The sequence below is a fragment of the Rana temporaria genome, chromosome 1 (assembly GCF_905171775.1).
Source record: "Rana temporaria chromosome 1, aRanTem1.1, whole genome shotgun sequence".
In the NCBI taxonomy this organism is placed as follows: Eukaryota; Metazoa; Chordata; class Amphibia; order Anura; family Ranidae; genus Rana; species Rana temporaria.
In genome coordinates this window covers 246406639-246429795 of record NC_053489.1, presented here as the reverse complement: position 1 = coordinate 246429795, position 23157 = coordinate 246406639, and the positions used below count along the sequence as shown (strand labels likewise).

Genomic DNA, 23157 nt, shown 5'->3' with positions numbered 1-23157 from the left:
GGAAGGATTTTGAAGCACTGCAGTTAATGAGAAGATTGCATGTTTATCTTCTGGTCCATTGCAAGATTCACTCCGTTATTTTCTAAGTGGCTCACTACTACTACAGAAATTTATGGACATTATCAATATCACTAGAGAATTTATTTTTATTTATTTTTTCTTGATATAAGGTTTTGGGAGCACATGACTTTTCTAAGTAGAGGTTCTCTTGTGAATCTATTTCTTTCACTATTGATCCAACTGGGTCTTTGCTATTTAGCTCTGATTGATAGTTGTTTATTTTAATTGATATCACATGAATTTTGTAATTGCTATCACCTTTGATTAATTTTCTTACTAGCGCCCCCTACCTACCACACATGTGTATGTTAGTTGTTGATTGGGCATGCAGTACAGCCCAGAAACAGGATTTTTTTATCCTGCCCAAAACAAATTTGAATTTCACCCAAAACATGCTGACCATGACCTTTGACCCAATTACACTAATTTTGATCCTATTTTTTTTATACACACACACACACACACACACACACACACACACACACTTGGGTTTGTTTACATTTCCTCTCCTCCAAGAAGAGGAAGATACAATGTATCTTTCTCTTCATTCAGAAGAGCAAGTAAACACAGGGGCAGGCTCACAGTGACATATCTTGTTTCAGGAAGTAGTTGTATCGGTACCCCCACAAGACAGATTCAAAAGATTTTACTCAAAACTGTTTACAGAACCTAAGCCCAACAGGGGTATTCTTCCTATTCTGGACTTAAAATGCCTCAACAAATAACTTCAAATTCCAAAATTTCACATGGAACCGCAAAGTCAGTAATTGCCTCTCTGAGAATAGTGGACATGTAAGGTGCCCATCTGCAAATTCTTATTTATACTCATCAGCTCTTTCTACACTGTGCTGTAGCAGATGCCAATTTCTAGTTTGTCACACTGCCTTTTGACTTAATTTCTGCGCCCACAGTATTCACCAAGGTCCTAGCACCCCTTCTTGCCCAGAATTCAGGGCATCCAGGTCATAGGTTATTTAGGACAGTGGTTAGGACAAGTACCCCCAACAGTGCATGTTTGCAGGTTTTCCTTTATTTTGCACAGGTGCTTTAAATCAGTCAATGGCTTGGTATTTTGGACAGCTATTTTATCTAAGAGAAATTCCCAAAACATGGCCTGTTGGGAGTAATTGAAGACAGGGTTGAAAACCACTGGTCAGGGTTTCTCAACCCCAGTCCTCAAGTACCTCCAACAGGTCATGTTTTCAGGATTTCCCTCAGATGAAAACTGCTGTGGTAATTACTAAAGGCAGTGAAACTGATCAAATCACTTGTGCAAGATAATGGAAAGCCTGAAAACATGACCTGTTGGGGGTACTTGAGGACTGGAGTTGCGAAACATGAATTTGATTTAGGTTACCTTTCCCTGATGAACTTCTATCCCGTACAGTTGTCTGCAATTGTCCACAAGACAATTCAGATGCTCCAGGCCTTCGGTTGGGTGATGAATTTCCAAAAATCAGCCCTCCAGCCTTCTCTGCACCGGGAATACTTAGGTCTGGTCCTTGACGCATCCCAAGTGAAGGTTTTCTTTCCACAAAGGAAAAAATCTCTCTCTCACAGCCCATGCTTGAGCTCCGAGACATCGCACAATGAAATTCTCCATGAGAGCTCTAGTAGCCTCTTTCAGGGTTGTGCCACTTGACCAGTTTTATTTAAGACCTTTCCAATACAACATCTTGTCCACCTGAAGCAAACATTAGGCTTCTCTCGACCTTCCTATGGAACATGATCACCCATGGAATTCAAGCTTCCTATTAACACCTTGGAACTCAGAGAAATACAAAATTGCTCTGCAACACTGGACTCCACTTCTGCCACAAGTACAGTCAGACCATCAACTGGGCACCAGGCATGTTGCAGCCTTCGAGGAAGCAAGCCAGACAATCTCACTTTCCAGAGATTTTTACAGTCTACATACAAGTAGTGGACAAGTGAGAAGTGGACTACTTTAGCTGCCACCACCTGGACCATGGGTAATGAGCCCTTCATCCAAGCCTCTTCAATCTAAAACGTCAGAAATGGAGGACTGGATTTGGATATCCTAGCCTCCAGATTCAACAACAAACACCCCCTTGTCTGTAGCCAGGAGCAAGGAACCTCTACCACTGGCTTCAAATGCCTTGGTAATTCCATGGCCTCAGTTCAGACCAATCTATGCATTTCCCCCAGTGTGAATTCTTCCTCTGCTGCGCAAAACAATAGAGTAAGAGAGGAAAATGACAACTCTCCTTCCACCAAACAGGCCCAGAAGAACCTGGTACACAGACATCCAACAACCTCTGGCATCTTTCCAGTAGGCCAGATCTGCTGTTTCAGGGCTCTCTCATCCATCTTGCTTCTCAGTCTCTGGCTTTAACGGCATGGCTGTTGCAGCCCAGGTTTGGACAGGTAAAGGAATTTGCTGGAAACAGTTCCGGCTCTGCAGGGGTCCCAGCAATATGGTCACGATCCGCCCAGATGGTCGACTGCCAGCCAGTCCTGCCCCCATCTACAGTCGGTGCTCCAGTGTCTTTTTTTATTAAAAATGTTATTATTTGTTTTCTAATTAAATTTATTGCAATTTTTTTTTTATCAGCCCTGTTGGGGGGCTTTGGTGAGATATCAGGGGTCTTAAAAGACCGCTGACATCTCCCCTTTGAGACAGAGAAAGGGACTGAGGATAGAGATTCCCCAGTCCCTTTCTCAGCAGCACTGAAAATGAATGGAAAGAAGACAACGGCTCCTCTCCATTCATAAACGGAGACATTGGAATCACAGGTTACGATGTTTAAGTTATGTGACTGGACAGAGTCAGTGATCACTGACTCTGTTCATTCGCAAAAGGAAGGAGCCGGGTTTACCAGCTCTTACCTCCACTCACTATCCTGGACAGATCGAGGACAGAGGGGGCGGAGGAGGACACAGCGATACAAGGACAGTCAGCTGTGATCGGTTCAGTGGGGGAGTTACAAGCCCCGATCACCCTGTATAGATTTCACTAAAGCAGCTGAACGGGGGGGGGTTTAGGGATGTCAGGCTTTATTGAAATCTATAAAGGGTGATCGCTACTTGTAACTCCCCAACTGCACCGGTCACCGCTGACTGTCCAGGTATCGGGTGAAGCATCGGAGCATTTGCCCGAGTACAAATGCTCGGTATCGGTACAACCCTACTAAGAACCCTTCCACACTGGAGGTGTTTTTCAGGCACTTTTAGCCTCAGCTGCAATCCCAGTGTGAAAGCCAGAGTGCTTTCACACTGGGGCGCTGTGCTGGCAGGGCGTCAAAAAAAAGTCCTGCAAGCAGCTTCTTTGCAGCGCTTTAGGAGCAGTGTGTATATACCGCTCCTAAAGTGCCCCTGTCCATTGAAATCAATGGGCAGCCCTGCTGAACCGCCGGCAAAGCGCACTTTTAACCCTTTTTTGGCTGCTAGCAGGGGTTAAAAGTGCCTCAAAAACTACGGTAAAGTGCCGCTAAAAAATAGCAGCGTTTTACTGCCGACGCCCAGGGGGTTTTCAGTGTAAAAGCACTCTAAGGGTTCCTGTACATCGCATAGCACTACTGCTCTGTGCACTGTCTTTCTACATAAGCCGAGAGCATTCAACATTACTTAAAAATCTGTCAAACAGGAGTGTAGTGCGTCGTTGTGATCCTTTAATTTCACGATTTGAGTCAATAACCTTGACAAAAGGAGTATTGGAGTGAAGTCTTGATCTGCACTCTTGTTGTACGTTGGTCACTCAAAGTACTTCATTTAGTCTGTCAACATGACAGCGAGGTTTCCAGAAAGTCAGCAATGGTAGCCAGCACATTTCCTTTAACTGCAGTTTTCTTTGGGTCCTGATGCTTTAAGCTGCAAGTTGAAAATTATGGGCACTTCCACCTGTTGTGAGTTCCTTGTACACCTCTATAAACCTGACACACAGGCAAAAGGCAGAACATATAGCATCTAGGGGGTTCACTATAACAGGCGCTTTAAAGGCAGATCACATACACAAATAAAAATGTATTTTTCACAGCACTGCCTGATCCACAGATCTGCCCTCTATGACTCTTCAGGGTTTGACAGGTCAATAAAACAAACTTGAAATAATAAACTATTCCAATATCTTTTTAGAAGCCCTCCAGGTTTCAGTCTCTCCATGTAACCTCCACCTCATCTGTCCTGAACCTGTAGAGAGGATAGCAAAAAAAAACAAATTAAACCAAAACCACCAGTCTAGAAAGGTGACAAAATAATCCGATCCAATGAGAGCATAACATAGTATTGACAGCAGAAGCTAACCTCTGAGTTATCCAGGAGTCTTGCAGCGGTGTGGTGTGACCAGAGCGAAACATTTCCCATCCAGCTTGAGCAATCATGGCACCATTATCTATGCAAAAGCTTAAAAGTACAGACACAAATATACTGAAGAACCATGATTTACATTCAAGTCAATACATGAATAGAGAAATAAATGAGAATCAAACCCATTTACATGGGACCCACAAACCCATGCAGTGAACCATGTTTATCCGCCTTGGAAACACAGCACAGACAGTTCACGTTCTGAGCAGTGCATTGGTCCTGCATAGATATACACTCAGGGATGCACATGAAGATCCTTGCAATTGTACACCTGTTATTAACTAACAGACAGGCTGGCTGCACAGAGCATTTATGCTTTCCGTGGGAACATGGCTCTTTGCATGGGTGTATGGATCTACCGGTCCATGCATCCGCATAAACGAGGCCTAATAAAATTAGAATAGTGGCCAATACTTACCTTTCATCTGTTGCAAACAATTTGGCACCTCGTTCCTTGCACATAATCTCCATCATCTTTTGTAAGCGAATGTTACCTAAGTGTAGAAACAGAACATTTACAAAGTTAAATTTAGAGTCTGACTCCACAAGTTAAACTTTCAAGTAAACAGAGGCCGTTTTGGAGTCTGCTGCTTTACCAATTGCTGTAAACGGCGTTAAATGAGGAAGCGCTCAAACATGGTAGATATGTTGTCTGACAATTGTCATCTAAGTGTGCATGATTAATGTTATAATTCCATCCAAGATACTGCCTTCCCAAATAACACTAGTAAAATTAAACCAGTCAAGTATATTACACACATAAAATAGCTAGCATAGAGTAGGTAATTAGTGGTGAAAAATCAAAAGAAGTATAGCCAAAGCTTTTTTTGGTTGTATTTCTCCTATGGATCACAGAAGTGCAGTTTGTTCTGCACTCCTGTGACCCATTTTCGGCCATAAGCAGGCTGAAGCCCAGTCAGCAGAGGTCACACAGCTGGTCCAGGCTGGGGCGGGGAAGATTCAGACTTTACAGTCGGGGTCCACCCAGATGCCTGGACCGGGCAGCTGGCTTGGCTTCTGAGCTGTGCCACTGGGAGATTGAGCTAGCCGCTCCTACGCCAGCGCTCCAGTGAGCGTTGGGAGAGTCAAAGCAGAGAGATGGTTACTGACAGTCTCAGCTCTCTTCTCGGAGGGGAGAACTGAGGGATCAGTGGTGCTTGATCATTTAGTTCTCAGTGCAGAGGCGGCAGGTGACAGATGCAGCATCCTCCTGAGCAAGTATACTTTTTTGTAAACCCCAAACTTCTCTTTTAAAAAGAGTGGAACTAAATTGAAATACCTAGCAGTGTAGTTAAACAGTACAACCAAACAAACTCTCCCAGCAGGGATTCTGCTACTGGGCCATCTCTATGCAGCTAAACCACTTGGCTATTGCTCAGCCTCCTACTGAGGAGAAAGTTATTATTCTACAAGGACAAACACCACTGAAAAGCAAATGTGCTTTAGGCGTTTTCAACGTTTAGTGAATTTTTGGAATACTTTAAAGCCCAACTCCAGGAATTACCCAAAATCAACCCTATGTTGTAGTTTTCTTTTTTTTTTACCCTGCTAAATGTTCATTGTGCATATCTAGAAGTAAGCATGCTTTCTTTGTGTATACATTTCAAATGGAGTACTGTTATTTTCTACTATGTCAAGAGAAAAATAGCCAACATTTTAACACCACTTATTCTCAACAGCTGGAATGTAGAGCAGTTTTCAAAAATATACAAGTCAGTATGTAACTTACATCCAACGCCACCAACTATTAGTACTTCTTTTGAGCCGCAATGAGCCATAGCCCGTTCTGTGATCTCTACAAGCATGGCAAACAAAGTCTCCTGTCAGAATGGAAAAGCTTAGTAAATTAAATCTTAGCAGCACAGATGTTAAGAGTGGGAGAGGGGCTTACAGTTAAATATGGGAAATGTATGCAATCTCAATGCATACAAGATATGGTATTACAGCACAGTGATTAATGTAAACATCTCAGTAATTTTAGATGCTTAGACTACAGAGATATTATATCCCTATGATGTTGGCAAATAGTAATCTGGAGACACACAACTGGTAAAATTTTCATGTGCATCTTACAAACCTGCAAAGAAAAACAGAGGTCCTCTGGTGTAGAGTCTCCTGAAGACAACATTTTGTGAGCCATGTCCTATAAAGGAAATGGAAAAAAAAGCTCAAATAATGGTAGCAATATAAATACAGCCAAGAGTGTTACAAGAGATGGACGTCTAGTAAAGTCACTGTAGGGATTCTTAGCTCTGCAACCACCATTTTCTAAGTGAACCTATCAGCGGATAAAATTTAAACGCAAAAATTAGGTAAGGTAATAATACTTAAAGTGATGAAGTCTTTTTTTTTTTGTATAAAAATAACAAACATGTTATGCTTACCTGCTCTGTGCAATGGTTTTGCACAGAGCAGCCCAGATCCTCCTCTTCTCGTGTACCCAGTCTGTGCTTCTTCCCCCACAGGAAGCTTGCTGTGGGGGCATCCAAATCGAGCTGCTGTTCTGTGTGTCCATTCAGACATTTAGCGTCCCCTCTCTCCACATTCGCTCACTGACTTTAATTGACAGCAGCGGGCCCCAACCAGGAGAGAGCGTCTTGGACAGCAGAGTCCTGCAACATCTCTGGATCGAGATGGGGCTTAGGCAAGGATTAGAGGGGGGAATGCTGCACACAGAAAGTGTGTCTTAATGCATAGAATGCATTAAGATAAAAAAAAAACTTCTGCCTTTAGAACCACTTTAAGTTCTGGGGAGCCCACTGAACCAAATGCACATGTTAGAGATTGGGCACCTGGCTTTTACTTTTTTTGGCATTTCCCCTGTCTTACAACATGTTGGGAGAGACTGCATGCTGCTTTATACTAAACATCTCTATCAAGAAGGACCACTTTAGCTGCTAGGGATGCCTGAGGAAAGAAGATGATGTTCGTAATGGTAACAATTTGTAGGCGAGGCATCTCAAGTCACCTCATCACAGATATGACATCAGCTAATGTTCTGCTCAGTTTGGTAAAAGACAAAACGAGCTTCTCTACAAGAAAAATCTTCTGAGGTTCATAAACATAAATATGAAAGTTCCTATTTCTGTACACAGATATCTGACTGTCTTGAACTATGCTTTCATTATATTAAGTCACCTCTATACCACCTATTTATCGGATATTAGCATTTTTGATAGGCTACACAACTGCATACACGGTACTTTGTTAATCTTATTAAATACAAAAACATATTATATATAACCGTGCAAGAAAATTCAGTAATGTATTCCAATACAAATTTGGTATTGTATTCTAGTACTCTTCAAGTACAGAAAATCCGCAGGGCACATTTCAAAAGGGTCAATCACACCGTTTTAAAGTAAAAAATTTAAAATGTTTGTTCTATGAATAAGTCATACACTGAGAAGAGATTATAAATCAATAAATCAAGAAATGTTAAGTTGGAATTCTATCCTATTCATGACATTTTTTTTATCCCAAACGTCCTTACCTCAATGTAAGAAAGTATGCCAGAGAAGGACACATCCATTCCTTTCACTGTGTATGGCAGCTCCACAAATTTTTTGCCCCTAAATTCAAAACCGTTAAAAAAACTTTAGTTGAAAAGTAGGTACAGATTAAAGCGGAGTTCCGGCCACAATTTCACTTTTTAAATATAAATACCCCTGTAATACACAAGCTTAATGTATTCTAGTAAAGTTAGTCTGTAAACCAAGGTCCGTTTTGTTAGGTTGTTACAGCATTTAGACACTTTATAAAATAGAAATTGACTGGGGCCATCTTAAGTGTGGGCATCATGAAGCCAGACTGTATGACTTCCTGGATTTCAGCCTTGCAGATCTCGCACATGCTCAGTGCTGCACAAGCAGTGTCAGATCAGGTTTCAGCACCTGTGCTGTCCAAGTCACATGATTCTTTGAGACTGGGGAATGCAGACTCATGGAAAGTTACACCCACTACATTCCCAGGAGTCTGTGCGGTGTAGGATAGGAAGCATTAAGCACCTAGGTGCAGGAAGTGGGAAGATTAACTATTCTGCCTAGCAACAACACTTTGAAGGCATCTAAAAAAAAAAAAAAATTTTCGTAAAGGACTAATGACATTTTTTTAAAACTACTGATGTAATGTTATATTTATGGGTGGAACTCCACTTTAAGGCATGTATCAGCATAATATCAATCAGCTTGTTTTTCCAGCGGCTCATGATGCTGGGAATTGATCTATGCTGGTTGTTTGGGAACAAAGTCTCTAGCAACCAGTCTGCTTCTGAAAATCCCCTTTCATAACTAATAATTTGCCAATGACATCAACTAAATATTAACATATGTCTATGCACTGATGTCACCAGCATTCTCTATTTTTTTATTTACTTATTTTTACATTTCAAAAGAGAAGCGTTTGGTAGATGTCCAAGCTCATCTCCAATTCAGAAGAAGGGCTGGCAGTAACAACAGTTGCTAGTGGGCTTAGGAGCATCAGTGTTTAAACTAATACAGAGGAGTGCAGCCATTCACTTCTATGGTCCGCTGTATGCCCCACCTGCAGCTTCCCCAGAGATGGGGGGGGGAAAAAAATAATAAAAAAAAAAAAAAAAAATCAGATAATTTTACGCTAGGCATATTTAATGCTTGCAAATGTCTGTGTGCATGTAGCTATAAAGGTCGCCAGACAATTACAGGTAATACAATTCTGCAAAAAAAAAAAAAAAAAATAGGGAAAGATAGAAAACAATGCTTTAGAAACATACATACAATACATCAATACATTTAGATGAAGTACTTACTTCTTGGCCATTTGCTCAATATTATATCCAGGACTGGGATCATTTGGGATCTTGTGAAAAAAACAAAAACAAAAATAAATTCACAATGGAACCATGACAGCCAAACTAGCATTTCAAGAAGAGAAGTTAAAAATAGCTGCCTCCATATTCTCCCAGTGCAAGGTTTCCTTGACCTTGCACTTCCAGACCTGCGCACGACGATGTACGTCCTATTTTTAAAGATTGATATCTCGGTAACGGCAGCAGCTGCTGTCACAACCGAGGTATCAATCTTTAGTGTGCGCGGTCTGGAATCCGATAAAGGCGGTCTCCGCGGCGGATTCACCGCGAGATCGCCGTTATCGGTGGCGGGAGAGGGCCCCCCCGCCGCTTACCGGAGCCGTCGGTAGCGGCGGAGGCGATCGGATGCTGTCGGCTGGTGAGCGGGGACGAGACTGAAGGAAAAATCTCCTTCGCCCGTCCCCATAGCTCGGCTGGGCGGAAGTGACGTCAAAACGTCAGTCCCGCCCAGCCTCTTAAAGAGACAAATTTTTTTTTTGGTCATTTGAAAAAATGACATTTTTTTTTTTTTTTTTTTTTTTTTTTGCATTTAAGCCCAAAATATGAGATCTGAGGTCTTTTTGACCCCAGATCTCATATTTAAGAGGACCTGTCATGCTTTTTTCTATTACAAGGGATGTTTACATTCCTTGTAATAGGAATAAAAGTGATCAAATTATTATTATTTTTTTTTTCAGTGTAAAAAATAATAAAATAAATAAAAATAAATAAGAAAACAAAAAAAAAAAATTTTTTAAAGCGCCCCGTCCCGACGAGCTCGCGCGCAGAAGCGAACGCATACGCGAGTAGCGCCTGCATATGAAAACTGTGTTCAAATCACACAAGTGAGGTATCGCCGCGATCGTTAGAGCGAGAGCAATAATTATAGCCCTAGAGCTACTCTGTAGCTCAAAAAATGCAATCTCTAGAATTTTTTAAACATCGCCTATCGAGATTTTTAAGGGTAAAAGTTTGACGCCATGCCACGAGCGGGCGCAATTTTTAAGCGTGACATGTTGGGCATCATTTTACTCGGCGTAACATTATCTTTCAAAATATATAAAAAAATTGGGCCAAATTTATTGTTGTCTTATTTTTTAATTCAAAAAAGTGAATTTTTTCCAAAAAAAGTGCGCTTGTAAGACCGCTGCGCAAATACGGTGTGACAAAAAGTATTGGAATGACCACTATTTTATTCTCTAGAGTGTTAGAAAAAAAAAATATATAATGTTTGGGGGTTTTAAGTAATTTTCTAGCAGAAAAAACTGTTTTAGTCTTGCAAACACCGAATCTGAAAAACACCTAAGGTCTGGAAGTGGTTAACCAGTTCGTTACTGAGCCCGTTTTTCAGATTCAGTGTTTACGAGACTAAAACAGTTTTTTTTGCTAGAATATTACTTAAAACCCCCAAACATTATATATATTTATTTTTCTAACACCCTAGAGAATAAAATGGCAGTCATTGCAATACTTTTTGTCACACCGTATTTGCGCAGCGGTCTTACAAGCGCACTTTTTTTGGAAAAAATTCACTTTTTTAAATTAAAAAATAAGACAACAATAAATTTGGGCCAATTTTTTTATATATTGTGAAAGATAATGTTACGCCGAGTAAAATGATAACCAACATGTCACGCTTAAAAATTGCGCCCGCTCGTGGCATGGCGTTAAACTTTTACCCTTAAAAATCTTGATAGGCGATGTTTAAAAAATTCTACAGGTTGCATTTTTTGAGTTACAGAGTAGGCCTTAGGCTAAAATTATTGCTCTCGCTCTAACGATCGCGGCGATACCTCACTTGTGTGGTTTGAATACCGTTTTCATATGTCGGCGCTACACGCGTATACGTTCGCTTCTACGCGCGAGCTCGACGGGGCGCTTTAAAAAAATGTTACAGTACTTACAAATGTCAAGTACTAGCAGTACAAACAAGAATCTGGATGTATAAGCTATAAACTGAAAATATCTAATCTCTTTTGCTCACCTGAAGTGACACTGTCAAGAAGAGGAAAACACTCAGGTGATCGGGCTTAGATTAAAGCAGCCATTCCTTAGCTTTGTATTTATTCCAGGAAGTTATTCAGAGTAAAAGTTCAGTTCAGTGCCCCAGGAAATGGTTGAGTCCAGCAGGTATTATACCCTTAATTACACATCTCTACAACACAATCTGGGGCCATTAACAGCACTGTTTTTGTGTCATTATGTGTGCTGTTGGATAAGTAAATTGTCTTACCTTTAGAACTCTAGCAAAGCGGTCCAAACAGTTTCCAACAGCTATATCTATTGTTTCACCAAATATCCGATACCGACGTTCAGAGTATGCAATGACCTGTAGGGACAGGAATCACAGAATATGTGACATTTGCTTGCTGGCAGGTTGTCATTTACATTGCTTGTTTTCATTAAGCTGTTTAATCACCTTTGTTAAGATGAGCTCAAACAAAGCATATCTAACCTCCCAAAAATTGTATATACCGTAGCTTACCTGTCCTCAAATGTGGTGGCTGCCTTTGTTCTTTTTTTTTTAGGCTAATGCCCTGTACACACGATAGGTTAGTTTGATGAAAACGGTCTGATGGATTTTTCCATCAGATATCCGATGAAGCTGACTGATGATCAGTCTTGCCTACACACCATCAGTTAAAAAAACGATCGTGTCAGAACGCGGTGACGTAAAACACAACGACGTGCTGAATAAAATGAAGTTCACTGCTTCCAAGCATGCGTCCACTTGATTCTGAGCATGCGTGGATTTTTAACCGATGGACGTACCCACAGACGATCGTTTTTTTATCCATCAGATAATTTTAAAACAAGTTCCTATTTTTTTAACCTATGGATAAATAACCGATGGGGCCCACACACGATCGGTTTGGTCTGATGAAAACGGTCCATCAGACTGTTTTCATCAGACTAACCTATCATGTGTACGCAGCATAAGACATGTTTAAAGACCAGCCTGTGTCAAACCTTGGCTCCGGAGCCAGTTCACATATCTCCTCTAGGGTGCGAATTTGCATAGGAGTCCTGTGCATGTTTTTGGTCCAAAATTTAACCAAACATTTGGGCTAAAGTTGGACCTGAAACGGTGAACCAGGACACACCGGACCCCTGCTGTGAGCCGCATGTGGCGATGGTGTGAACCCAGCAATAGACTTATATTAAAAAGCAATAAAACAATCCTTGTGAAGTACTACCAAGCTGGAATCGGAGTCTGAATTACGTAATGTGAAAATATGACAGCCCAAAGTACACATACTGTATATATTTACAACATTAACATTCAATGATAATATTTCAATAAAAAGGGAACTGCAGCCAAAACAGTTTTTCTTTAGCTTACAATAGAGCGAGGAAAGGTTAGACTGTCAGATTTTAAAAGCTGTCTGCATCTCGTTGGTGACCATGAAGCAAGGCATGAAGTAAGCCAATGCCTGCAATGGCAAAGCAGCAATACAAGCAATAGAAGGAGTTAGAACTGAACCCATGAGCTCAGTCAATAGTATCTTCTCACTGGCTTCTTGATCTTCAGCCATCTTGATTGGCCAAGCTAGGATGTTACAACTCCTGCGCATGCACTTGAGATACTGTGATTGTACAATGAGCTACGCATGCAAACTTACTGGAAGTGAGGGTAGAATCTTCCTAACTGGCACACAGATAATAACTAGGTTTTTTCCCTTCCATGCTATATCCAGAATGTAAAGTAAATCATTATGGTCGTAGCTCCAGTTTAAAATCATTAACTCACCAAAAAAAAATAAAAAAAAATACAAGATTGCCTATTGAGAAAACATTTCCTTTAAAAGTAAATACAATTGGTCCCTCCTCCAGGACAGTGCACACTAAAAAATGCATGAAAGTACCTCTTCATTCTGTGCCCTCCTCCTTCCAGTGGCATTGCTGACTTTCAGGGTATGAGGATAGGATGCATACTACCTGACCTGTCTCCACCAAGTGCACATTATGCCTGTCCTGAGCAGTGACATGAGGAGGGAGTGTATGCCTAAGTCCAAATATACAGATTTATATGAAGTATTGCATAGGTACTATTGTAAGCTGCAGCATTCCCAAGAGTAGGGGGAACATGGAACTTAAAGTGGTTGTAAAGTCACTACTGACAAATCCTGTGATCCCCTCTCTTACAGGATGCTATAATGTGCAGTATCTTTTTTTTTTTATTGCTCAAAATACCTTAATTACATTACTTGGTGCTCACGTGACCTGCCGGCTCTCTAATTTCCTGCTCCGAGCACTACAACATGAGGGCCTGAGATTCCCTGCTGACATCAGCCAAAAGGGGGGGGGGCTACGACAAAGTCAGATAAGCACCCAGAAACACTGTAAATAAAGTATTTTGCACAATAATAAAAAATAAAAAAAAGGGAGAAAATGCACACAGTTACTGCACATTATATCATCCTGCTAGAGGGAATTACAGGATTTGTCAGTAGTAACGTTAAAGACTCCCAAGCGGACAGGCAGGGAGGGAGGGGGAGAGAAGAGAGCAGCAGGCTGATGGAGGCAAGTAAGCTGACCACAGTTATCATGGATCAGCAGCCTTTAAGGATGGCAATCAGCTGTTTTACATAGTTTTTTTTTAACTGCTCTCCAGAACTTGCAGGTTTAGAGCATATGTGACTTCTTCCAATGGGACAGTGTATTTTTTTTCTCTTCAATCCCAGTAGTTGAATGGAATCACAGAATGAAGGTAAGCTGTGGTTGTCAACATCAAAGTTAACCTGTTGCTGTTAAGTTTACTGTAACTCATCTATTCAAATCTGCTTGTTCGGTACACCTTTTGGTCAATTTTTTTATACCCAATAACACATGATTAGCGTGGCTATCCACGGTCTCAACTACATTAGCTTTCACTGCTCACTTATGATGCGAGTACATACATTTTCCCACCAATGATATATAAAATTCAAATACTGATAATTTTTGCAATACTCTACCTGTGTGTTGCCTCCACTCACATACAAAACAGTGGGGTTTTCAGCACCTGTAATCAGTCGCCCCATTTCAATATGACCTATGCAATGATTTACTCCCAACAGAGGTTTATTCCAGAGCTGTGCTACTGTGCGCGCCACTATGGCTACTGAAACCAAAGGTGCTCCCATTCCAGGTCCTAAAAAGAGAGGATCGATGACAACATGAAAACAGAACAATGCCAGAAAGAAATAAACAAAGCAGCTCTTATTTTGGTTCTATTCAACTACGCTTGAAACTGATACATACCGTGTTTCCCCGAAAATAAGACACGGTCATATTTATTTTTCCTCAAAAAGACACACTATGTCTTATTTTTAGGGGATGCCTTATTTTTATTAAGCAGCAGCTTTACTGGTGGTTGTGGGGGGTGAGAAAGACCCACAGACTGTTGCTGGGGGAGAGAAACCAACACTGCTGAGTAAAACGGGAGCCACAGCTTTACTTCTTCCCCTGAGGATACACAATACCTAAAGCAGAGTGTCCTGCTCCTCACTTCACTGAGGAGACTTACTTTCACTTTCTATTTCTCCCTCTATGCCTCAGCTTGCAGCACACACACAGAATCACTATGTCTTATTTTCGGGGTATGGCTTATATTGCGCAAATGCTTACAAGAAATCCTGCTACAGCTTATTTTATGGGTAGGTCTTCTTTACGGGGAAACACAGTGCATAGCCAGTTGGCCTCATTTTTTTTTTCTATTTAAAAGGATAGGTCTACCAGTAGACCAGGGTTTGACAAATTTGCTAGGAATCTAGGAGCCAGCTAAAAAAGTAAGGAGCCAGAAAACGCACCCCGTCCCGACGAGCTTGCGCGCAGAAGCGCATATGTAAACGGTGTTCAAACCACACATGTGAGGTATCGCCCCGGATTGGTAGAGCGAGAGCAATAATTCTAGTTCTAGACCTCCTCTGTAACTCAAAACATGCAACCTGTAGATTTTTTTAAACGTCGCCTATGAAGATTTTAAAAAGGTAAAAGTTTGTCGGCATTCCACGAGCGGACGCAATTTTGAAGCGTGACATGTTGGGTATGAATTTACTCGGCGTAACATTATCTTTCATAAAATTAAAAAAAAAAATGGGGATAATTTTACTGTTGTCTTATTTTTTAATTAAAAAAAGTGTAATTTTTTCCCAAAAAAGTGCGCTTGTAAGACCGCTGTGCAAATACGGCGTGACAGAAAGTATTGCAACGATCGCCATTTTATTCTCTAGGGTGTTAGGATAAAAAATATATATAATGTTTGGGGGTTCTAATTAGAGGGAAGAAGATGGCAGTGAAAAATTGTGAAAAATGACATTAGAATTGCTGTTTAACTTGTAATGCTTAACTTGTAATACCAACGGCCACCACCAGATGACGCCAGCTCACACATCTGGTGGTAATAACTTGTAATACCAACGGCTCACCACCATATGGCGCCAGATGCCTACCTTCCAAGCCAAGTCGCCAGGACACCATTTCTAGTCGCCATGGCGACCTGGCGCCCGGGATTTGTCGAGCCCTGCAGTAGAACACGTTACACCCGTATTTGGGGTGTAACATGTCACATGTTCAAGCACATCCCCCTTGCCCCCTGAGTCCCCATCCTATGTGACAGAAGGTGATTGTTTCTCTCCCCACAGTTGCTGTCACATTTAAAATCTTTAGGGATGTAGGACTGAATAAACTAAAAGTCTCATCTGCCACAATGGCAGACAGCTTGTAGTTTTCAATGGACCGCATAGTTTATTGAATCTTCCTTCAGGTTTCTAACTGAAAGTCCATGCAAAAAAGGTACAGGAAGAAAGCTGGAGGGAGAATGTGAAAGAGCCCGACACGGCACCCGCGATCCACCAACAGTCGGTGCAATTCTTTGCAGGCTTTTGTGTAAAAAAAAATAATAAGGGCACATTTTTTACCTGCAAAAATGTGTGCATTTTTTTTTTTTTTTACTTAAAGTGGAGGTTCCATCAAAAAAACTATTTTGCTTTAAACTGTAGCTTACGACAAACAAAAAATAATATTTTTTTTTTTTACTCATCTGGAAATGCCTGTTGCTATGCGGTCCCACGAAATCTGCCTTTGAAACCACCTAGGATTCTGACATCATCTCCCTCTAATGCTCCTGGGAAATGTGTGTCATCATTTCCCAGGATGCAGTGCGCTGTCCAATTATCACTCCCCATCCAAGACTTCCAGGAAGTAAGTGCCTGTAGGCTTCACAATGTCCACAAGCAATATCTATGCGGATCGGCGGCGGATTGTAAAATAGTAAGTGACCAGATTTATATTATAAAAACGCAGGATGAAAGGACATACATTTAAAAAATGCTAATTGTGGTTGGATCTCCGCTTTAAAGCGGAGGTTCACCCTAAAAACATGTATTTAACATTCCATTCAGCATAATTCCAACATTTATACTATGCCGTTTTTTTTGCTGTACATACCGTCTTATTGTTATTTTCCACCCGGCTTCCGGGTTCTCACTCCCGCGGGAGTAGGCGTTCCTATGCAGAGGCTAGATGATTGACGCCTTGTGAAAAACTTCCCCCCGGCTCATAAGGCGCGTCACCAGTTTTCCGAAAGTAGCCAAACTGCTAGTCGGCTCTATACGGCGCCTGCCGTGTAGAGCTGACTGCGCAGGTGCCGTATAGAGTCGGCTACTTTCGGAAAACTGGTGACGCGCCTTATGCACCGGGGGGAAATTTTTCACAAGGCATCAATCAACTAGCCTCTGCATAGGGACGCCTACTCCCGCGGGAGTGAGAACCCGGAAGCCGGGTGGAAAATAACAATAAGACGGTATGTACAGCCAAAAATCAATAAAAAAAAAAAACAGCATAGTGTAAATGTTGGAATTATGATGAATGGAATGTTAAATACATGTTTTTAGGGTGAACCTCCGTTTTAACAGTGAACTTACCTTTAAAAGTAACCAGTGAGATTAGATCACTTCCCTGTCCCAGACTGCTGATTAACCAAAGTAGGGGCAGCAGCAGTGTGCGTGGTTGCTTTACTGTAAGACAGGTGTAGGGAACCTTAAAGAGGTGAAGATCTACCTGAACATAGAAAAATCAAAGATCGCCAGGCACAGCGATCTTTAATTTGCGCCTCCTCACACCTGATTTAAACCTGTAATTGCCGTACTACCGTTTCGCAATTGCACTGCAATTATAGGTTTAAATCAGGTGGCAACACATCGCCTTCTTACCACCTGTCAAAACACACTTGGATCGCTCTTCATGGGAGCTGCATTGCCTGTTACACTTGTGAATGAGTGCACTTAGGTGCATTCAGCAGCAGTACCCTTGGTGCTCATTCACATGTAAAGTTAAGGAGGGGGGTGGCTAAAACCCTGTGGTTGAGTTGCGGTTTTTACCACCCCCAATCCCTACCCCCTTTAGCTGCTAAGGCAGCAGCCAAAAGGAGTACACATGCCACAGCAGGAACTAAGTCCCCCCTTGTGATTTTGGTGGATGCTACCACCTGCCAAATCACAACCCATTCAAGTGGGGCCTCTCTGCAAGTGCCCTGCAACTGCATGTTTCTGTGGGGTCCAAGGGGTTAAAACAAATGGTGAAAAAGCAACAACGCTGCCTGCTTGAACCCCTTGTTTGCTATACTGCACAAGGTTGCAGGGGCATCATTAACTTCAATGGGTCATGATTGGCAGGTGCTACACCCACCAACCATGACAGGGCATATAACTCTTGCTGCGGCATGTGTACACCCCTGGCCACTGAAGCCAAAGGGGGGTGCGGTTGGGGCATGGGTGATTAAAACTCGTCTTAACTATGAGGTTTTATCAACCCCCAAACTGAAAATGTAAATGAACCCTTGCTGTTCTAAGCCCCCTATAAGGCTGCTTTCACAAGGATGTTCTGCTGTTTACTTGCACCATGGGCACTGCAGGTACACTGCACTGCATCAACGGTGTGGGTAAACAGCAGCACATCAGTGTGAAACAGCCCTATACCATTATGCCCAGTGTATTGTTTCACACTGACCTAAGATCTCTTCTTCCTTGCTACTGGCACCACTCTGGAGACTGTTAGCCGGGATAAGAGGAGGAGTGCAGTTGGTATCACTCCGCATGGGACAGGAGCCAGCACTACAGAGGAGGCATCTGCTCATGCGGCACTTGCTCCCTACTACAGATTCAACCTTACAAGTAGACCCTCTTGGATGGAGGGCCAGCAAGCCCAGGCCGCCATCTACCAGTCACCTGCCCGCGATCTACTGGTTGCTGACCCTCACTGTAAGATGATGATGAACAATAGCCCATGGTGATCAGGTTTCTACTATTATTAGATAAGGACGACAAACAGGAAAAAAACAGAACCACTAATTTGCTGAGTGTTACTGCACTTTCTACATTGGCAGGGACAGTTTATTATGAATATAAAAAAATAAGACATAAAAACGATCAGCTTGTGCCATAATAGAAGGATCTATACTCTGCCTGTAAGGCAGTAAAGTGGAGTAATGGGCAATCTATGGACACCTCTGCTCCCCCCCCCTTTTTAATCAGCAATACTTTATAAAAAGCTGAACAAGCTCATTCCAGGTCAATGATCGTCTGCTGAGAACTTCTAACCGATTTATTTACACTCCTTGGGGATATTTTTGTACAGTTGGGCTGAAAGTCTTTGAAACAGGAAAAAAAATCTCATCTATGACCATCTTTACTGCATTGGAGGCGTTCATTGGGTTTAAAATACCCTTATTTTTCTACTTAGTCTTACCTTTAGTGTAAGCCACACAGTCTATATCCTTTGGTTGTATCTTTGCTTCCTCTAGAGCTTCATGTAGCACTTCCAGTATACAGGAGCGGTGATGACGAGCTGTGTCACTAGGAAGGAAACCTGCAGTATGGTAGAAGTATCTAGCATTACCGTATATTTCCTTTCTCCAATACACTGATATATAGCATACCTCTTCACTGGCTAGCACAGGATTTTAAAATAAGAGGGTAAATAAATAGAGGTTTCAATCCTCTATCCAAAAGAACATATAGAAATATATGTATAATTGCAAAGCTAAAAAGGAAGGCAAGGGGTAAAAGCATACTGGGTCACTACCAATTTAAAATGTGAGGGTTGTAGCTGAGAGCGCATCCACACATATAGAGCTTCTGAAGCACTTTGTTCACTCCTGGAGTTTTCTTTGTAATATAATCCTCTGTAATGTAAAATATGCAGCTAAAACTGTATAGTAAAATATCTTGCAATCATGGCTGCATTGAAATCCCAGGCTCCTCAATTGTGACCACTACCTGCTAACTTTTCACTAATCATGGTAACTGTTACCATCCTGAGCAAGCACACCATTATAATCTTACCTTGTCCTGGAGGTGTTATATAGGTTCTTCTTGGGTTGCTGAGAACCTTTCCATCCTGAATAACCCCAACACCAATTTTGTTGGCACTGCCTTCAAATCCAAGTACAATAGTCATTGTTACCACTAGAAGGAAAAGAAGAAGTGGAAAAATGTTAGTAAATTTCATGAATAATATTTTTGGGGTGGGTTTTAACCCCTTCGCTGCCACCAACGTAAAGCTGGTGGCTGTGGCATCTTTTACACACACACAGGCTAGGAGGCCTGTATTGTACATGCAACCGCAGCTGAGAGCACCTTAGAGAGACAGCAGTGATGGAGTGAGGAGTAAGGGAAGCTTATCCCTGTACCTCTAGACTAAATGAGTGTGTAAAGCCAAGATCTAGTCAAGCAGTTTTGTGGCCAAGTGATTTGCACTTCCACCTGGCAGCGCTAGTGTCATCTGTTCAGTTTGGATGTTCTCCCTGTGCCTGTATGGGTTTCCTCCCACACCCCAAAGATATGCCAATTGGCTCTAGTATATGTATGAATGTGAGTTAGGGACTTTAGATTGTAAGCTCCTTTAGGGCAGAGACTGCTGTGAATGTTACAATATAGATGTAAACTGTTGGCGCTATATAAATACATATAATAAAATTAGCTTAAAAAATAAAAACATTTTTGGTCTAGGGCAGTGGGTGCCAAACTGCAACCCTTTGCTTGCCTTTAGCCAACCCTTGAGGCATTATTCCTGCAATTGACACCAACCACGGGGGCCCCATTGCTCCCACTGACACCAACCACGGGGGCCCCATTGCTCCCACTGACACCAACCACGGGGGACGCCATTCCTCCCACTGACACCAACCACGGGGGACGCCATTCCTCCCACTGACACAAACCACGGGGGGCCCCATTGCTCCCACTGACACAAACCACGGGGGCCCCATTGCTCTCACTGGCACCAACCACGGGGGCCCCATTGCTCCCACTGGCACCAACCACGGGGGCCCCATTGCTCCCACTGGCACCAACCACGGGGGCCCCATTGCTCCCACTGGCACCAACCACGGGGGCCCCATTGCTCCCACTGGCACCAACCACGGGGGCCCCATTGCTCCCACTGGCACCAACCACGGGGGCCCCATTGCTCCCACTGGCACCAACCACGGGGGCCCCATTGCTCCCACTGGCACCAACCACGGGGGCCCCATTGCTCCCACTGGCACCAACCACGGGGCCCCATTGCTCCCACTGGCACCAACCACGGGGGCCCCATTGCTCCCACTGACACAAACCACGGGGGCCCCATTGCTCTCACTGGCACCAACCACGGGGGCCCCATTGCTCCCACTGGCACCAACCACGGGGGCCCCATTGCTCCCACTGGCACCAACCACGGGGGCCCCATTGCTCCCACTGGCACCAACCACGGGGGCCCCATTGCTCCCACTGGCACCAACCACGGGGGCCCCATTGCTCCCACTGGCACCAACCACGGGGGCCCCATCGCTCCCACTGGCACCAACCACGGGGGCCCCATTGCTCCCACTGGCACCAACCACGGGGGCCCCATTGCTCCCACTGGCACCAACCACGGGGGCCCCATTGCTCCCACTGACACCAGCCACGGGGGACGCCATTCCTCCCACTGACACAAACCACGGGGGGCCCCATTGCTCCCACTGGCACCAACCACGGGGGCCCCATTGCTCTCACTGGCACCAACCACGGGGGCCCCATTGCTCCCACTGGCACCAACCACGGGGGCCCCATTGCTCCCACTGGCACCAACCACGGGGGCCCCATTGCTCCCACTGGCACCAACCACGGGGGCCCCATTGCTCCCACTGGCACCAACCACGGGGGCCCCATTGCTCCCACTGGCACCAACCACGGGGGCCCCATTGCTCCCACTGGCACCAACCACGGGGGCCCCATTGCTCCCACTGGCACCAACCACGGGGGCCCCATTGCTCCCACTGGCACCAACCACGGGGGCCCCATTGCTCCCACTGATACCAACCACGGGGCCCCATTGCTCCCACTGACACCAGCCACGGGGCGCCATTGCTCCCACTGACACCAACTATTTCTCCCCCTAATAGCTAAGATTGGGCATTGTTTACTCCCATAGAGCACAGTCCAGCCCCCTTCAAGGTCCGAAGGACAGTAAACAGGCTCTTTCTTTAGAAAGTTTGGAGACCCCTGCTCTAGGGAGAAAAAAAAAAAAAAGATTTACTTACACGATCCTCTGCTCCTAGACCAATCCCTGCAGCCCCTTATCCCCCAAACTCCAGTGGTCTAGGTTCCTGACGTCATCAGGACAAGAGGAGGGTCCATAGCCCTGCACTGAACATGGTGACATAGACCAGTGGTCGCCAAACTTTTGGACCACTAAAGTCACAATTTTGAATCCCACTGACTACTTACATGATTTTTACACACACAATGCTCTTATTCTCTGCATCACATTGCTGCCTTCCACAGACTCATCGCTGACTGTCACCTCCATATCCAACCATGTGCTTGAGCTCTGTGCTCCCTCCTACAGTCTGCGATTAGCTCTGCCATTGGAAGTCCGATCCTCCTCCACCTCCAGCTCTCTGCATTACTCCCAGCACCTCCCTCTGAGTCCAACGGAGCCAAAACTACATGGCTGCTAGAAATCATGGGGACTCGTACAGCCTACATGGCAGGGCCCCCCCAATATATCAAGACCATATTTTCACAAAAAATACACTAAAATCATTATTAGTAGACACAAACGTAACAGAGAACCTGTGTGAATTAGCTCTTTTTTATTTGTTTTCTACAAATACAAATTATAATATTCACAGTGACAAGGGGGCACACGGGTATCAGAAGCAGGCAGAACAGGGAGGGGAATCAGTGTCGGGGGAGCAATTACAGGAATGATGCCCTGCGTCAGTGTCTCTCCCTGCAGCAGCAGCTGAAAGCCGGCAGGAGGGGGAGAAATTGGCTTTCAGCTGCTGCAGAGAGCTGCACAGGGCATCCTACTGTCCCTCCGCCAAACTACACTAATTCCTCCTGCTGTTTGGGCCCCCCTGTGTGCCCGGGCCCCCTACAGGAGGGCTGGTGGCCCTGCATCGGGTATCAATGTGCGCTAACAGTAATGACAGTCAGCGTGCATTGGGAAAACTGTTAGCAACACCAGGTGGTATACACCTGCCACAATGTTATTTTGCGACAGAAACCCTGGGGACCCCCAACATTTTCTGTAGTACACAGACCACTGCTTGGGGACCTCTGACAGAGAGAACATTCCAAAGCTGGAACAAGGCAGCGTGCCACCTGCTGAAGAAGTAGAACTCTTCCCTAGGGCTGTGTTGAGCCTCAACTTTAGCTAATACTGTATAGTAAGAGGAAGCAGCTCTCCTATAAGCCCTTGTATCCCCTCTGTCATTCCCAACACATGTCAGTCAGGATATACAAAACTGGAGCTCTTCTACAATGCTGTGCACCATTTTCATGTATGCTATCACTATACGCACTCACCTTCTATATCCCTTTCCCTTCCTTCTCAGATATGTCACAGAGCACGCCTCATGTACAGCACCTTCTCCTCCCTCCCCGGGTGCTGGAGCGTCACGTGACCCCCCCCCCCCAGCGCACCGATCCCAC

At 43.8% G+C, this 23157-nt stretch overlaps 1 protein-coding gene across 1 annotated transcript; it reads right to left on the bottom strand.

The window, feature by feature from the left end:
* Positions 1-3670: 3670 nt before the first annotated feature.
* Positions 3671-23146, bottom strand: LOC120940067 (O-sialoglycoprotein endopeptidase). Its single transcript, XM_040352674.1, has 12 exons — positions 23032-23146; positions 19537-19659; positions 18941-19060; positions 14170-14345; positions 11445-11540; positions 9173-9222; positions 7880-7958; positions 6464-6529; positions 6116-6206; positions 4805-4880; positions 4324-4422; positions 3671-4209 (listed from the first exon to the last, which is right to left on the bottom strand). The coding sequence occupies exons 2-12, from the start codon at positions 19649-19651 to the stop codon at positions 4170-4172; spliced, it is 1008 nt and encodes a 335-aa protein (XP_040208608.1). The 5' UTR covers positions 19652-19659; positions 23032-23146; the 3' UTR covers positions 3671-4169.
* Positions 23147-23157: the final 11 nt, after the last annotated feature.

What these genes read in the sequence shown, in the direction of transcription:
- LOC120940067 (XM_040352674.1), bottom strand. Translation starts at nt 19,651, where the DNA reads ATGACTATTGTACTTGGATTTGAAGGCAGTGCCAACAAAATTGGTGTT. An exon ending in GCTTTGCTAGAGTTCTAAAG is followed by an intron (nt 9,223 to 11,444) that starts GTAAGACAATTT and finishes TTTTTTCACAAG; the next exon opens with ATCCCAAATGATCCCAGTCC. An exon ending in GACTCCTGGATAACTCAGAG is followed by an intron (nt 4,210 to 4,323) that starts GTTAGCTTCTGC and finishes TCCTCTCTACAG; the next exon opens with GTTCAGGACAGATGAGGTGG.